This window comes from Telmatherina bonti, assembly GCF_933228915.1.
Source record: "Telmatherina bonti genome assembly, chromosome: 20".
NCBI classification, from domain to species: domain Eukaryota; kingdom Metazoa; phylum Chordata; class Actinopteri; order Atheriniformes; family Telmatherinidae; genus Telmatherina; species Telmatherina bonti.
This window is the reverse complement of record NC_136618.1, coordinates 36,525,217-36,542,785: the sequence shown is the minus strand read 5'-3', so window position 1 is coordinate 36,542,785 and position 17,569 is coordinate 36,525,217. Positions and strand designations below refer to the sequence as shown.

The window sequence follows — 17,569 nt, the reverse complement described above, 5'->3', positions numbered from 1 at the left end:
TAAGTTCCAACACTGCTTAAATGACTACAGTGTCCCCTCTATAATAGCTAGAAAATGCTACGACATGACTGAAACAATCAGGAAGATATGCACTCAGAATCTCACGCTTACCCAGGCTATCCAGCCAAGTTTTGTCCGCCTTCCTCTCCTCCTTTCTGGATGACTGGGAAACAACAGTCCCAGCTGGAGACACATGCCATCCATCACACACATGCAAACAATCACTGAATCTTGTCTCGCTGTAGCACCTGACAGGATGTGAGCAGCTAAAAAAAAGAACCAGTTGATGCAAAAAATCTTTCTACTGTCTCATCTCTCCATCTCCTTCATCAGCTGACCAAGACTTGCTGCCGCCATCCACTTCAGGACTCTAAAAGCCTAAGACTTACCTGGACTGGACTGATTTCAGATATCTCTGCTTGCTCCCCCCATCCCTATCTCCCTGAATATACTGTAGGGCGTTAGTTTTATTCCTGTGTCCTCAGGAAGAAAGTACAGATCAAGTTCTAGGTCTATCAGCATTTTGCAGAGTCAACACCAGCAGAATGTGAGGTCAAACGTGGAAATTTAATCCTGTTGATAGAAGGGGGTGACTCTGAAGCTTTGAAAGGAAAATCTGTAACTTATCACCCTGTTATTTAAACGAATGGCTGGCCGGTGTGACTTCCAGTTGCCTCATGAAGTGATAGGATGCAAAGTAAACCCGCTCTACCGAAATGCACACTTTTCCCACTAAACTCTGTAGCTCTACGTTTATTAGTGTAAAGTGCTGATGAGTGGGAGAAGAACCACTAAAGACCACACAAAAAAGAGAAAACAGCTAATATTATAAATTAATTAAATCCAACATTTAGACAACAATGTGCTATTGCACAAGGTTAAAGTAAATTTAATATTCACCACACAAAAATATTGTGAATATGCAAACAAAGTTAATAAACTATTGTAATTTGCACCTTGGAGTATGTTTGTGCTCTCTGAGTGCTTTTCTAGTATTGGGTTAGGTTTTAGTATAGCACTCATAGAGCGCAAACCCACGCCAAGGGCAATGGCCCTACCTCACAATGTTAAAGAATCCTTAAAAAATTCCTGGATCAAACGGTAATCTGGATCACTTCCAAAATTAAATCAGTTCTTCCTTTTCACGTTTCCAACAACTTCTGAAAATTTCATAAAGATCCGTCCATAACTTTTTGAGTTATCTTGAACAGTATTGTCTTGAACACTAACAGACAAACAGAGGATGAATCCAGCAGACAGAAACCCAGAAGTCGCCTCCAAACAGCTCCAACAGGCTCTGTCAGGTCAGAATGCTCACCTAGCCCGATATGAACAAATGCTCCTAACTTTGGACCAAAGTTACCACACCATTGTTACACAATTGTCTCAACTTACCACTCATGTTGCTGGCCTAGTCCAGCCTGCTTCCAGCAACCTGTTCCCGAACTAAGCACCCCTCTCTTTGCTCCTGCTGCCTGGTTAAGAATGACACACATCCCAGATCCTCAGCATAAGGCTGCAGGGGGACTTAAGGAGGTTAAGGGGGACAGGACCCCAGGACCCCAAGAGCCCGGAGGCCGCCCATCACCCCCGCAGGCAGAGACCTGTACACACCACTTCCTATCCTCAGCCACTGGAGAGTGGAAAATCTAAATATATGGGTGTCTCTATCACCCAAGCCAGGTATAAGGAACACATAGAAATGATCACAAAATAAATAACACCATTTGGAAATATATAAGAAAACATTCTGGGTTTTAGTTCTGAAATTGAAATTAACCTGCTGCCCAAAGTGCTGTATCTGTTATTATATCTACCAGATTCCCAGTTCACAGCCAGGGATAGGATTATATATTGGTTTATATGGTTGGGAGCTTGACCAATGGTAAAATGTAGGAATGACTGGCTCAACCAGTCATTGGGAGCTCTGGTGACTTATTGAAAGTAGGGGCATGGGTGATGAAAAAGTCAAGCCTTGTGGATTTAAAGTCATCAACCTTGAATGAAAATGTATTCCCAGGTCCAGCAAGAGGAAGACCCCAGTCACAACTCCGCAACGCACACGGAATGCAGGGATCAGGGTCCCAGGGCAACTCAACTCCCCGAAGCAGGTACCATAGTAGCCCAGTGAGTATAGAGGCGGACTTGGGACTCAACAACCTGGATTCAAGTCCCTGGTGATACCATGTTAAGCTTAAAAGGCTCAACAATCCTTAACAGGAAGTCCTGACAATGTGCATGCAAAACAAAAATATCACAGCAACATGCCAGACTTTTGTACCATTTTTTTTAGGCAATGGTCTTAAACTTTTGATCAGCTGAGGAGCAGCCTCTTAAATGCATTTTTCAATAAACTACACTGTTTTTGTCTCGGGTACTTTTTGCATTTTTGGAGCTCGCCTTACACATCTCCTGCATCTTTCTCCCAAACATAACTGCAGCAGTACCTCCATCATCATAATCAATAGACTGTTCTTTATTGAGAATTAACTATATTCAGTGTCTTCAGGCACAACAATGTACTTTCTAAGATTTATGATATTTTTACCTATGTGCTTTGAGTTTGGTAAAAATCACGGTCAGGCATCATGGAAATAATGATTGAGGTAATCGCAGGTCCTTCTGTGGCATCATATAAAGATGAAATATGCAAAAGTTAAAGTCAGAAAGCAGATGCAGTGGAACTTACAGGTGCACTGATCTTCTTGATGGTAATGCTGGGTGTGGTGGCCCTCAGTGCTCCAGTGACACCATGGTAATACCTGAAGCAGACCTGGGTCTCAGCTGTGGAAGAGACATTGCAAGTTAATAATTATGATGATGGGAGCAACAGCAATTACTTTCCTTATTTTTACTTTTTGTTTTTCATTCAAGTAGGTAAAGAACAGTAAGAAACATGCCATCCTGTCCTCTTTATCTGTATTAGTTTTATATTGCACTGCTTATAATGAGTTTGGGGTTAAGCTGTTGGTTACATTGTCATGTTGTCAGAAATTTGATAATTCCTGCTTTAATTTGATATGTAATAACATTACTTTCTCTTCCTGCTCTCAGCAAAGGTGGGCGCTTTTCTCTGCTCTCCTGATTCCTCCTTCCTCCCACTCTGGCATGTTACTTGTCCCGTCTGACTCAGAGCCTTTTTCTACATCTCTTTCCTGAAATGTTTACATCATGGATTTGATCGGCTGGTCTCTCAACGCAATTGATCAAATTTTCTCATCCCGGAGATCGGGCAGAGGGGAGCCTGCATGTCCTGAGGGGACACTTCCGGCTGGATACGTTCAAAACTCATGGGCCAGGTGGAGACCGATGTGTCTGGGTCTGAGGACGTGGAAGATGTCTACATCATTGGATTATTGGTGATTGGGATTCTGCTGATTGGCGCTGGCAGAGTTCTGATCTATCTTAAAACCTGTGAGATTCTGCCAACAACTGGCAGGTTGCCGGACTTCTGCAAAGGAATGTGCCGAGCTAGCAGTGCACAAACTCTTGCGTTGACCGGACTCGACCGTAAGTAGGATGCTTAGCCCAAACTGGTCATCTGGTGGAAGTCCTGGAGCTGGTACGCAGAATCGACAACAACATGGAGAAGATGTCTGCTAGAATCAGTGGAAACCTCAAAAAGGTTGCACCCTGGGAGATCACCACATTGCCCATAGCAAAGACCATCCCTGCCAAGAGGCTATCAACTTTACCTGCAAGCAGGACAGCAAAAGAGAAATGGGTGAAACGCAGAAGGCGCAGCTGGCGCTGGAGCCAGGGGGAACCAACCAATAGAAACTCTGCTCTCACTCACCAGCGCAGGCCCCGCCCATCAAATGCAGTTAAATTTGCAACCAAAACTTTAGAATTTGCAAGCAAAGAGGACTGATTTGCAAACAAAACTTTACAACTTGTAACCAAATGTTTTTAACTGTACAGAGAAAAGGACTTATTTTTATGCACAGTGGTTGTAATTTCTGACTTACAAACATTAGTTTTGATTGAAGAAAATTGTAATTTTGATTTAAAAATATTAGTTTTGATTGAAGAAAACTGTAGTTTTGATTTAAAAACATTAGTTTTGATTGAAGTTGGAGAAGTATGCTTTCTCAAATATATATACTTTTTAATTGGAACCTAATTTGTTTCTATCTCTACAAAGAAATTTGATTTTTCCCATTTCATTTTGCTCTCAAAAATAATTTGTGGTTTCAAATCTAACTTTTTTGATTGGATAATAAAGACACAAATTTCTCTCCATACCCATCGGGCTGTCTGAAGATGCCAGTCTGAGACCTGCTATGAACTCAAGGCTGAGGACAAATTGTTTTCCTCGCCTGGAACCCAAACAACAATCATATCTGGATTCGGCTTCCCAGCAGCCTTGAGCCGGCGCAACCCCCCCTGAGAACAAAAGAAGAAATGTTCATAGACGCTCTGTCCCCCCTCCTCAACCACCCCCGGTCCCCTCCCACATGACTCACCGCCCCCCTGGACTGTGTGTGTGTCTTGTCTGAGTTTGTGCTTCAGTGTATGAGGTCTTTTTTCCTGTCTCTCTAGTCTGCGCCTCTAGTCACCTAGAGGCGCTGTACCTGTTCCGTTAGTGGCAATTTAAGTGAGCACTTCTCATTTTACAGCCCATAGAACTGATTGAAATGATCAAATGGTGAAAAACTGTAATTTGGATATCATATGGCTGTTTTGATGTGTAGAAAGCACACCATGTCATTAACACTGCAGTTAAAGGGTGAACAAACCTATACATAAACAATGTCTGGATGTGAGTCTCCTTCTGACAGAGGATACTGCAGCAGCACATTCCAGCCACTAACAAATGCGCACCATTCTTTACATTTTCAAAAAGTATAAAAATAATATAGTGAGAGAAAAACCCACAACTTTAAAGCAATTTAAATAAAGTAGAAAGAAACACAGTTTCCTAAAAACTACAAAGAGGAAGTCTGCGATGAGAGTTGTACTTTGCAGACATATTAGGTAAAAGGCCACCACGGTACTCATACCCATTTTTCTCTGGAACGCAGAGACACTTTTGCCATTGATAAGGTGATGTATTCTACTGTGGTGCAAGTGGAAAAATTGTAGTAAAATGCAAAATAATGTATTTTTTGGGCCATAAGGCGAACTTAAAAGCCTCTTAAGTTGGTGTGCCTTATGTGTGTGCTGAATCCCAAAATCTGTAAAAATATTGTGCGATTTTAGTAAGCGCTCTGCTTGATGGACTATAAGACCATTTCATGCCGTCATAGGGTCGTAATACGAGGAGAAAATGAAAGAGTGGCTAAGAGAAGTGTATGTAAAAGGCCAGCTGATTTCTTTTTTAACGCATCACCGTCTCTCTTGATCTGCAACACCATGCGCACCCATATCAACATTACTGTGAAAAATCAAGTAAAGCAAATGGATTCTGAGCTTGTCATCATTCCAGGAGGACTGGACATTGGTGTAAACCGGGCGTTTAAAGCTAAGTTGCAAGCATCATGGGAGCAATGGATGAGAGACGGTAAACACACCGTCAAAGAGACTGGGAGGCGGTGTCGGGAGGGTTACACCACCAAATGTTTGTGGATTGAGGATGCCTGGGCTAACGTATCAATTATTTTCCAAGCTTTTTCAAAAGCCAGTATCATATTTGAACATTCACCCAGCAACGACACTGACTGAGATAGAACCTGATATGCTTGATGGCGAAATTGCCCAGCTGTTCAGTTCTGTCACAGAAGATGAGGATATTGATGGATTTGTTACAACATACTGATAAAAATGTGTGTGTATTTGAAAACAAGCACTGGTACTGTTGTTGAGTAAAGTTTGATCAAACTCACTGTTTTGCTTTTGTGACTGTTTTGTTTTACTTTGTTTTAGCATGCACTCAATAATGCAGTGCGCCTTATGTACGACCCGAAGACTCCGAAATGATTAACCCATTGCTTACACTGGAGATACGCTTTCAACAAGGCAGCAGCCAAACAAGGCCAGTCTAGGTAGAATATCTGAAAAGTAAGATTGCTGTTTGGACATTAAACTACATTATCCAAGGAGGCAGAGCAAGGTTAGTTTAAAGCAGCAAAACTATCACTCCGAAATATAAACGGAGTATTAAGAGGTGACCAACTTTCCATTCAAATATAATATGTATATAGAGTTTTTACTGTCCAGCGTGACTGAAAACATGTTAACAATGTGGCTAGTGGCATCTTTGCTCCTCTCTTTCACTGTCTTACTAAACAATCGCTGCACCATCCAAAACAAGAATTGCATTTATTTTCTTTTTTTTAGTTTTGGCTTAAAAACACTGATTTCACATATAGCTTTGACTATATGCCTAGCATCCATAGTTAGCCACTCTGCTAGCATCCATAGTCACAGTAATAGAGCAATGAAGCCAGGCTTACACAACATGTTCAGATCTGACAATCATGATGTATCTCTTATAGTCCAGACTGAGACTGAGAGAAGGTTCCAACAGGCACACCTACACAACAACCACCAACTATGTAAATCACCAGACACAAAAGCAAAAAACAGCACTGTTGTTAAGTACATTTGTATGAACAGGTTCCTATTTGATTCATTATTTGTACTTCAGGCTTCTTCAAATATGAACAAAAAAGGCTGTTTTAATAACAACTTGATCATTTTAATTTGTTTGTTCAATTTACATGATCTGTTCTCAGGTGTTGTAAAGAAAAAGACATGTTTGTTAACAAGTACTTCCTCTTTACCTTTCAGCTTTGTCGCTTTCTCAGAGTTGCCACAGTGAATCACCTGATCCTACTTATTGATCCGGTATGGAAACTGTATTCGCATATTTACAATGGCACGTTTTACACCAGATGCCCTTTCTGACACAACCTCAACCTTTCTGACACAATCCAGACACGGGACCGACTCTCAGAGGTACCCCCGTTAGGACCACCCTTGTTTGTTAACATGTTCATATATTCATTCATTATCCTAACCGCTTAGTCCAATGAAGGGTCGCGGGGAAGCTGGAGCCTATCCCAGCAGTCTTTGGGTGAAAGGCAGGGTACACCCTGGACAGCTCACGGGTCCATCGCAGGGCCACACAAAGACAACCAACCACTCACGCTCACACTCACTCCTACAGGCAATTTAGAGTAACCAAATAACCCAACATGCATGTCTTTGGACAGTGGGAGGAAGCCAGAGAATCCACGGATACACAGGAGAACATGCAAACTCCACACAGAAAGGCCACTGACCAAACCTCGCTCCAGCTGAGGATCGAACCAGCAACCTTCTTGCTGTGAGACCACAGTGCTAACCACCATGCAGTCTTAACAAGTTCACTAAGCTGAAATACTGAAGACTCCCACTGCAACAGAACTTTAAAATAATGCAATTCCACAATGATAATGTCTTTTCTTTTTAAGTTGTGATGCTATTTTTACAGTGTTCTGACTTTGATTTATTAAAAAAGTGTGTCTAGTGTTGTGTCGAGCAACATCTTTAGTATCAGTATCAAGTTTAAAATTTTTATTGTTGTGACAACCCTAGTTCCTATTCAGGTAAATTTGCACTGAGCCTTGAGAGAATCGCTCACTTGAGCGATTCGTGGCCGAGTGTGAAGCGGCTGGGATGAGAATCAGCACCTCTAAATCTGAGACCATGGTCCTCAGCCGGAATAGGGTGGATTGCCCTCTCCGGGTCGGGAGTCAGGTCCTGCCTCAGGTGGAGGAGTTTAAATATCTCGGGGTCTTGTTCAAAAGTGAGGGAAGGATGGAGCGTGAGATGGACAGACGGATCGGTGCGGCGTCTGCAGTAATGCGGACTCTGCGCCGATCTGTCGTGGTGAAGAAGGAGCTGAGCCAGAAGGCGAAGCTCTCGATTTACCAGTCGATCTACGTTCCTACCCTCACCTATGGTCATGAGCTGTGGGTCGTGACCGAAAGAAGGAGATCTCGTATACAGGCGGCTGAAATGAGTTTCCTCCGGGCTCACCCTTAGAGATAGGGTGAGGAGCTCGGTCATCCGGGAGGAGATCAGAGTAGAGCTGCTGCTCCTCCGCATCAAGAGGAACCAGTTGAGGTGGCTCGGGCATCTGGTCAGGATGCCTCCTGGACCTCCCTGGTGAGGTGTTCCAGGCACGTCCCTCTGGGAGGAGACCCCGGGGAAGACCCAGGACACGCTGGAGGGATTATATCTCTCGGCTAGCCTGGGAACGCCTCGGGATCCCCCCCATAGAGTTGGCAAATGTGGCTGGGGAGAGGGAAGTCTGGGCTTCCCTGCTTAGGCTGCTATGCCGACCCCGGATAAGCGGCAGAAGATAAGGATGAAGATGAAGCCTTGAGACAAATAATTTGGTTGTATCGACTAAAAAGCACTCCATCATGTCTTGGAACTTAAAATATATATTGTTTTTTTAAAAGAAATTTTTTATGGATAGCTGATCTTACCCATTTCACTTAATCATCTCCACAGCAACAATGGATGTCTATTTTGCTGTCCTGGTTGTCTTGATTATGTGTTGCACTGCACTGCAACCCAAATATCCACTTAAGGGACAATCTACAAATATCAACTGAACAAAACTGACTCCTTTTACAGGAGTATTTCAGTTAAAAAATTAGATATATCATCCATGCAGTTCATGATCAGTGTGTTTATATCACATCCAGCTAATAGAAAGAAACACAAACTTCCAGTTGAGAGCTCTTTGGCAGTCAGACGGGGACCAGTTCAGGATGAAAACATTGAGCGTCTGTTGTCAAAGTGTCATTGTAAAAGTAAGACACAGATGGTTTTATTTACACATCGCAGTGACAACCTGTAGGAGCCCAGATCAAAAAGGATAGGTTGAATATTAAAGAGAAATACATCACCTATAATCTGTGGAATTTTTCAAACAATTACTGTAACATATTGTATAAAAATTAATCGGTGAACAATGCTTTAACTTTTGATCTAAGAAGAAACAGTCATTCTTTGTGTCAAATAACCAAATTTGTTGTTTCCTGTTACTTACAGTCATTGAAGTGGGCAGTGGAATCAATTTTCCAGAATATCTGTCCATTTTGAGATCCATTAATGCCTCTGTTCTTGTAGTCCAGAAAGTTCTCAGACAGAGCCTCATCTAGAAAGAAAATTACAAGTCTAATGAAATCAAGTCATGAAGGAATAACACTTACCCTGTATCCTGATTTAATGTTTATAAACAGAAATACCCTACCTTTCTTTCTTATAGTTTTATCATCTGTCATGTCAACATGTAGAATGTGGTTCAGGTTTTTTTTTTTTTCTGAAGGACAGATTGTTTTTCATTTTAATATCTGGTTAAACTCCAGATAAAAATTTGACTTTAGTATTCAGTCATTGTTGTAATTAGTTATGTATGGAAATGTATTAAAATGGTATCTTATATTGATTTCTTGATCCAGAATTTAATCCAAGTAAATCATATTGTTACAGAGTTTGCAATGTCAGCAAAGACAGAATCACTATTTATTAATTTGATATAATACCATGATTAAACTTTGATTTACACCATTACTATATATATGTATGACTTTGAGCTATTAAAGAACATCTACCTTAAATCAAATCAAATAAAACAAAATTTTATATATATATATAAAAAAAAAAAAAAACATTTTATGCAAAGGGTAACAAAGATACTGATTTACCCAATGAAGAGCACAAAATTCCGTGCTGCGTAAATTGTGTTGTTTTTCCATCATTTGTAGGCAATTAACTGAGGTTGATAGCAGACGCAAACAGCCTAATTTAGATGTGGATTTAGCGTCCACAACTGAATTGCTATAGAGAGTGTTAAAGACGAGCAAGAAAGTCATAAACATAAAACAAGACAGAATTTAAACCAATGCAGCCCGAACTATTAACAGAAGATGCAAATAGAAACATAGCCGAGCTCCAGCAAAGACATGTTATTGTCACCAGACATCTATGATATGGGAGGGATAGTGGAATCTCCTGGTTACAAACATTACTTACCCTAAAACCTGGAGGATGGGACAGCGCTTTTTCCTGTCTTAGTGTAATTCCTTTATCATTTATGGGTGTGGACAGTGTGCCAAATTTTGCCATTATTTCAGTGGGCAGAACCACAGTATTGTTATCTGCTAAGTTAATGGACTCAAACTTTGAAGAAAACTCATCTACAGTCCATATACATGATGCTCTACCACCATTGCTGAATTGCTGAAAACTTAATTTATTTGATGTAAAGTACGTTTAGTTCTGGTTACATGTAGTCATATCTCTCTTACCAATGAGATACATTCCAATCCAGTCCCCAGCATCCACTTCCTCCTTGATATCCCACATGATCACTAAGTCTTCAGACTGGCCAACAGTATAATGGAAGGAGCTCACAGTGAGTGTAGAGCGGGCATCTGCGGAAACCAGGTCCATGTCGCTAGTGGAGCGCGGCAGCCCCAACATGAAGGCCTCCTGGTTCAGACCGCTGACAGCATAAGCCTCAGAACCGTAGCTGTGACGGACGGCATCCTTAGAACGCTGACGGGTCTGGCTGCTGCGGGTTGGAGTGGCCATGGCAGCCAGGCTCAGGAGCCGATTCTGGTACAGGTTCTGCAATAAACCATGAAACAGTATGCTTTCAGAAAAGAAAAAGGCAAAACTACCCAAAACAAGTTGGTGCTGGTTCGGGTCTTCAAGTTACTTTCATATCCTAAACTTAATCATCATTGTCAGTGATCTTTTTTGTTTCTAAAACTTTTAACATTCTCTGACTAAACATACAACAGTACATCCATCTCCATCAATTCAATGATGATTACATTACCAGTCAAAAGTTGGGCCACACTTTCTCATTAAATCCAATGGAAAAGTGTGTCCAAAATTTTGACTGGTACAGTAAATATATATATATATATATATATATATATATATATATATATATATATATATATATATATATATATATATATATATATATATATGTGGTCACCAGGGGATGCAGTTGCGATAGGCCAAGCGGTGCCGTAGATTTGAGGGCCTTTATCGTTGGTTGCACTTTTAATTAGGCCCAAGCACCATAGGTGGTTTGAAGGCCCATTAAATTTTAAGCGTTTATTGTGGTAAACGCTTCCAGAATCCACGGCAGGGCCTCAACGGTTGATGTCTCGCCATGAAAAACTAAACATATCTGCACCAAATTTGCTAGAAACAATGCTTGTTCCATTCTGAAGAGATCATTATCTCAAAAATTGGATTATCAATTAGCCATGCCCCCTGGCAACCAGAAGTATTGTTTTTTACTAAGACACTCATTTCTCTGGCTCTGTGTACACCATTGAGTTCAAATTTGGTCAGACAGCAGAGCACATTTTGGCAAAGAGATCCGGTGAAAAGTGTTGCTCTACGCTGCACGATGTGACCTTGGCAAATTTTTATATGATGCCATGACATCATTATTCCCTATAAATCCCACAATTTTGATCGGTTTACCATAAAACTTATAAGGATTAATCAGCGCTGAAGAGATTGATATGACCATTTCCAGTGTAGGCCTAAGCCCCACCCACTTCCAACAGGAAGCACTTTTTTTCCACTTGAGTGGTTCTTCTCTTCAACAATCAAGCTCAAACACTAAAACTTCTTCAGAATATGTCAAACCTTTTACAGGTTGAGAAATAAAAAACTCACGTTGCTACACCTAACGTAACCATGGCGAATGATGGTCCAACGCCATGCAACAGAAAGTACCTGTAACAAAGCCATCAAAACTTTGATCTCAACCAAACTTGATAAGGGTGATGGTGGTAAGGTTGTTAAAAGAGTCATATACGGAATAGGTGTTATATGGATGCATAACTCCCTGTAGAATAAGTCAAACGATTAGCCCCACCCACTCAATTGACTGACATGCAAGAAATTTGGAACACAAGGGCGTAGGGTTGCCACCTTTCATAAATTAAAATAAGGGATGCACAGCTTCGGGGGAGGGGGGGGGGGGGGAGGGTTTAATGAATACATTGTTTGTTGTGCAACATTGTTGCATATAAAGTTTTGCTAATTAGGCAACATAAAGCTGTGATTACATGGATCTCTACTAACACGAGGAAATCCTTTATATAATAAAGAGCCATGTGTACAATACTGATCAACCTTAAAGAAGATGTCTGTGTGTAGAGTGTGCAACATTGAACTTTACATAAATAACACCTGTGTAACTTCACCTGCATGAGGTAAGAGGAGTGGGATGACAAATTCATATAATTTTTCTGTGGTCACTGATGGGTATGTTTAATTACTGTCTTATCGTTTCATTACAGGCGTTACCATAGCAACACATTAATCAGCTGGTTCAGATCAGCTGACTTTTGACAGGTGAATGAGAGAAAGCTACTTGTCAATAGTTGTTAGCATAAAAACTATAGAGGCCAACATAAAATTGTTTCTACAGCTTACTTTAGCATATTTAGCGAGTTTTGTAATAAAGAAAAAAAAAAAAAGGAAACAGAAATAAACATTTGTTATGAAATATTTACTGGAACCATGGTGATGATGACGCCATACCCCGTGTCATGCCGTGAACTGCGGCTCCTCGTTTAATCCTACATATTAGACTGTATCTGTTTCCTGCCTGTCTCATGACTTGAAGGGAAGTCATGTTATAACAGTTTAACAACATGAAAAGGCTAATTTATCCAATGATCACTTACTACAGATTCCTTAAAAATGGACATAAAAACATAAAGCTCTAAACATCTTTGAAATGCAAATAAAAATAAACGGTTCCATTTAGCTTGTATTTGCGTGTAATTAACTTTTCATCCATTGAAAACACGTTTTTAATGGGTATATATGGTATTTATATTGGCTAATACAGCATATGAATAAATGATCCTGCTCTCCTGATGCTGTTAGATAAACAGTTCCCCGTACGCGACTAAACAGTCACTGACATTTTGTACAATCTGACTTATAAACTTCTTCACTGACGCCGCCGCCACGTCTGTTTTACATGGGTTTTTTATTTTCAACAAGTAGACTACCAGGTCGGCTACAGTAGACATGTTTAAATGGCGCGGGTTTTCTGAGGAGCGTGCATGAGTCGTGTCTGTCTCTAGGCAAACGTGACTCTCCGACAGGTGCAGAGGGGAGGAGGTTGGACCTGCGCAGATTCTGCAGGAAAGAAACGTTTTTGCTGCCTGTTGTATTTTTAATTTAGTTAATTATTTTTAGATTAAGTGTTGATGTGACAGACATGTGCAGGCTGCTGGAAAGTTATGAGAATACGGAACAAAGTGCGTCCCGTATTGGTTCAATCCGGGACGCAACATTTGTCTGTCAATTAAAGGACGATTCCGTATTTTACGGGATGGGTGGCAACCCTACAAGGGCTCCTTATCAAGACTTACAAAAAAAGCCTCCTGGACCAATTTGCCAAATTAAACAGGAAGTCGGTCATTTTGAAAAGGGTTCCATTTTCAGTGTCATTTTTTTGCCAAGCAATTTAGATCTCGTCCTAGTGAGTTTATCATACTCAAACCAAAATTGATCAGGATGCTCAGGAGGCATGTGTGATTAAAAGTTGTGTTAAATGTTTATAGAATACAAGGCATGTAGGAGGTCCGGGGCCTCAACGTTTGATGTCTCGCAATGAAAAATGAAATTGATATACCTCCTGCATTAAACAACAAATTTTCACCAAATTCACTAAATAAGATGGCAGTCCCACCTTTAACACGTGAACGGCAAACATTGGATTACTAATTAATCATCTCCCTTTGGCAACAAGACGTGCATCATTTTAAAGCTTAACTGACCTAATGTGTAGTCTAGCTGCATTTGAGGGCAAGAGAAGAATGAGTGGGAATTTGCTGGGGTAGGTAGTGGCAATATATAAGCCAAGCGGTGCCTTATGTGCAAGGGGCTCAAACACGCCTTGCAGCTTTAATTTCTACATTGTATTCATCAAGAAGTTATCAAATTATTGTAGATTGCAAAGAAGTATCTTATTAATAACTCTTGAACAGTTGTAAAGCTTCTTTATTTAATTTTTAAACTAAATTACATTTGTAACAAAAACACATTTGTTGGGAAAATGTTTTTGTAGGATGAGCAGCAGAGCTGAATACGTGGGTTGTGACTATTTAGAAAACCCAGAATCTCTGAGAGCGGTCTGGCTGCAAAGACGAGCCGAACACTTCAGTGGATCTGCTTTGCATACATTGTCCATGGATTCCATGGAAAAACAACTTAAGAAGGCAGATCTACTAAAGGATTAAAACAATGAACTTTACCAACATCACTCTTTAACAATATCACCCAGGAGTTTGCAATACTGTGCCAGAAGGCCAAAACCAGCAGGACAGGACCCACTAACTCAAAGACTGAAAGCCAAAACTTCTGTCTTCTGCTCATTAAAATGAAGCAAAATTTAAGGCCATCCAGGCTAAAGATTTTGAGGAGACAGAAGATGCTTCACCCCATCATAGTAGAAGCACAAAAAATGGTGGGAAAGCTCAAGTTTTCATAGAGAAACTATATAGACGAGAAGCTGTACAGTAATTCTGAAGTCACTTTCTGGTTTTGTAGGAACATATAGATAAGAGGCATCACAGCTTTACATCATGACGTTTGTATGCAAACATTGGACGTCATTTGAGCGACGGGTTGCTAAGGATATTTACCCCACCGCAACATTAGGAAATGCAGATTCGTCATGGTGGTGTTGTACACTTTTTTTCTCTGATATTTCTTTCAATTTATCATTGTTTTTTCTTTCTTGTTTTGTGTGTATCTAGAAATCATGCAGCAGGGTAATTACATTTTTTTCTCTTTACTTTGTTTGGTCCCTTCTGAATAATGCTTATGTCCTTTTGCATTACACTTATTGGATATTTTTTATTTATGTTCCTTTTTTCATAGGGGGACAAGGGGAATATGGGGAATGGTGTAATGTGAAAGGGGAATGGAAATGTTATGAATGCCAAAGAATTCCTTTTGGAGAATTGCACACAGACTGACACACACACACACACACACACACACACACACACACACATACACACACACACACACACACACACACACACACATATAAATCCAAACAATCTATACATTTCATTCACAGTTACAGTGGCTGGATATTTTTGCTTACTGAATTACGACCACTTTCAAATTTGTAAGCTAATCACCTTCTAAAAATGCAGTCTGATATACAGTACTAGTCAAAATTTTGGACACACTTTTCCATTGGATTTAATGAGAAAGTGTGGCCAAACTTTTGACTGGTAGTGTATGCTTACAACAAGAAAGTCATTTAACCAATACAAGAAGCATAACTCTGAAATCTAGAACTTTCCTTAATGTTTTACCACAAATTATAATTCACAACAAAGAGGGCTGGTAATCCTAACTAATATTAAAGTTAAATGGATTCATTATAACTCAATTGTAGATCCAGACAGACAATATATTCTAATAAACATATCTATTGATAACAGCCCTCTTACAATAGTCAGTCTTTATGGTCCTAATGACCCTTCCTTCTTTCATGGGTTCTTTGCTATTCTAAAGAATCTACCTGGTTCAGACTTAATCATATGAGATTTTAACACTACACTTGATCCAACAGTTGATAAACCTATCACAGGAAATATGGAAATATATTATTGCACTACAATTTTAAAGTGGTTTGTAAAGGATTGTGATCTTTGTGACAACTGGAGGCAGCATCATCCTAGTGACAGAATACGCACATTTCACCATACAAACTTTATTTTGATTTTTTTCCTTAGAATTTCTTTACATGCTGACATATCAGAAACAAATTCATTCAACGGTGACCATGCACTGGTCTCAGTCAAACTGTAAAAAAAAAATCTAACAGGTGGAGGTTCAACACATCACCGGTGGAAGGTCACAGTTATTTACAGAGTGGGCATTCTTTATGGAAATGAATGACTCTCCAAATGCTTCTGCAGCTCTGCTTTGGCAAACTGGAAAAGTTGTTTCCAGTTTTCTGGCAATTTCTTATTCATCTTATAAGACACAACAGGACATCAAATTACAATTTGAGACTAAACATTCTGGAACTTTAAAATATTTCCGCATGAAGCCCAACTGAGGAAATCTTCTGCAAAACACAAAAACACAGAATAGAACTGAACAATGCTGTAAATAAACAATTACATTTCTTATTGCAAGACTCTGACTTAATGTATATTATCATAAAAAACAATGATGTACTTGCAGATATTGTTAAACAAAAAAAGGGTAAAAAAATTACTGCACAAATTAGGGACTCAGCAGGTAAGCCATACCTTAAAAAATACCAATCATCTATTTAAGAATTATTATAAAAATCTGAATATATCCACCCATAACCCGCTTCTTGTTAAAAACATGATTTCAATAGTAAAAACAACATTAGTAATTGATCCTATATTATTTCCTTTGTGAGTGACCATGGTATGATTGGGATAATGCCCTCCGAGCTGTCAATCATTTGGTTCACGACTCCGTGTCGTCCATTAATTTCTGATAATGGACACCTCGTCGGGCATATATCCCTTATTGCACATAAAAATACAGACACCCCCTGCAGATGTAGCTTACGTGGAGTATGAACTGACTAGAGGAAAATTAGTTTTTCTTGTTCTTGCAGCATCGAGAGCAAGAACAATGTTCTTCTTTTTATGGAGTCTCACTGCTCCAGTTCACATACAGTGGGCCTCTCATATTCACTTAACAATAAGTTTCCATAACGACAGACTGTACAAAAGCCTTCAAAGGGGCATTAATATTATTAATTAAGAAGTATGTTGTTTTTATAAGAAGCACATGGAGCCATATGCTTATTTGACTGGTGTGCTCCATGTTTTTTATAGCATGATCCAGACAGCAACACACTGGTTGTAACATTTTGTTTGTTTGATTCTTTGATCCTGGCATGTTGCAGCATCATTTGCAACAAATTTAAGTGTTGAGGGAGGGAACTGAGCAACCTGGGAGCTCAGATTGGATTAGAAGGCTCCAGTTAGAACACAGCCTCAGGACATGACCCTGACAGCCTCGACTGATCACTAAATGCTGAATCAGTTTGTTCATGAACTCAGTGATGAAGCATGCATATTCTATCTGCAAACTCTGTTCTAACACACCTCGTCATGCTACCATGCAATAATATTACTGTGTTGTGATAATAGCTAATGTTTCAGTGAGGGTTGGGGTCAGCAGGTGGGTTCAGACAGAAGAGGGGAACTAACCTTGAAACTACAGAGCTGCATCAGCATAGTGACCAGTCAACCCAATGCACACCAAAACCTGAGGGAAATTGGAGGAGAAGGGCGGTGTGTTACATACCACAGAAACAAGAAGAAAAGCAGTGAATGCAGCAGGTGAGAGTCAAATATGGCATTAGCACATACTGATGAGGGAAAAGTAGCATCATTTCATTCTTCATCCTAATCAGATAAGAATAATTGAAAAGGAGCAGAATTGACAAACAGGAAGGACAGAGAAAGACGTGAACACCAAAGAGAGACAACTTTACATCATCCGCCAACGGTTACCTAAAACATGTTCCACACAACAGCAAATACATCCATTTCAA

General features: G+C 40.0%; 1 protein-coding gene across 1 annotated transcript in view; it reads right to left on the bottom strand.

The window, feature by feature from the left end:
* hecw1a (HECT, C2 and WW domain containing E3 ubiquitin protein ligase 1a) overlaps window positions 1-17,249 on the bottom strand; it is a gene marked incomplete at both ends in the record, with an annotated part of 140,341 nt that extends 123,092 nt beyond the window's left edge. The window contains 4 exons of the mRNA XM_079259525.1: window positions 2,690-2,784; window positions 8,990-9,097; window positions 10,251-10,572; window positions 17,223-17,249. Coding sequence (XP_079115651.1) covers window positions 2,690-2,784; window positions 8,990-9,097; window positions 10,251-10,572; window positions 17,223-17,249 — 552 coding nt within the window. The remainder of the gene's footprint in view (window positions 1-2,689; window positions 2,785-8,989; window positions 9,098-10,250; window positions 10,573-17,222) is intronic.
* Window positions 17,250-17,569: the final 320 nt, after the last annotated feature.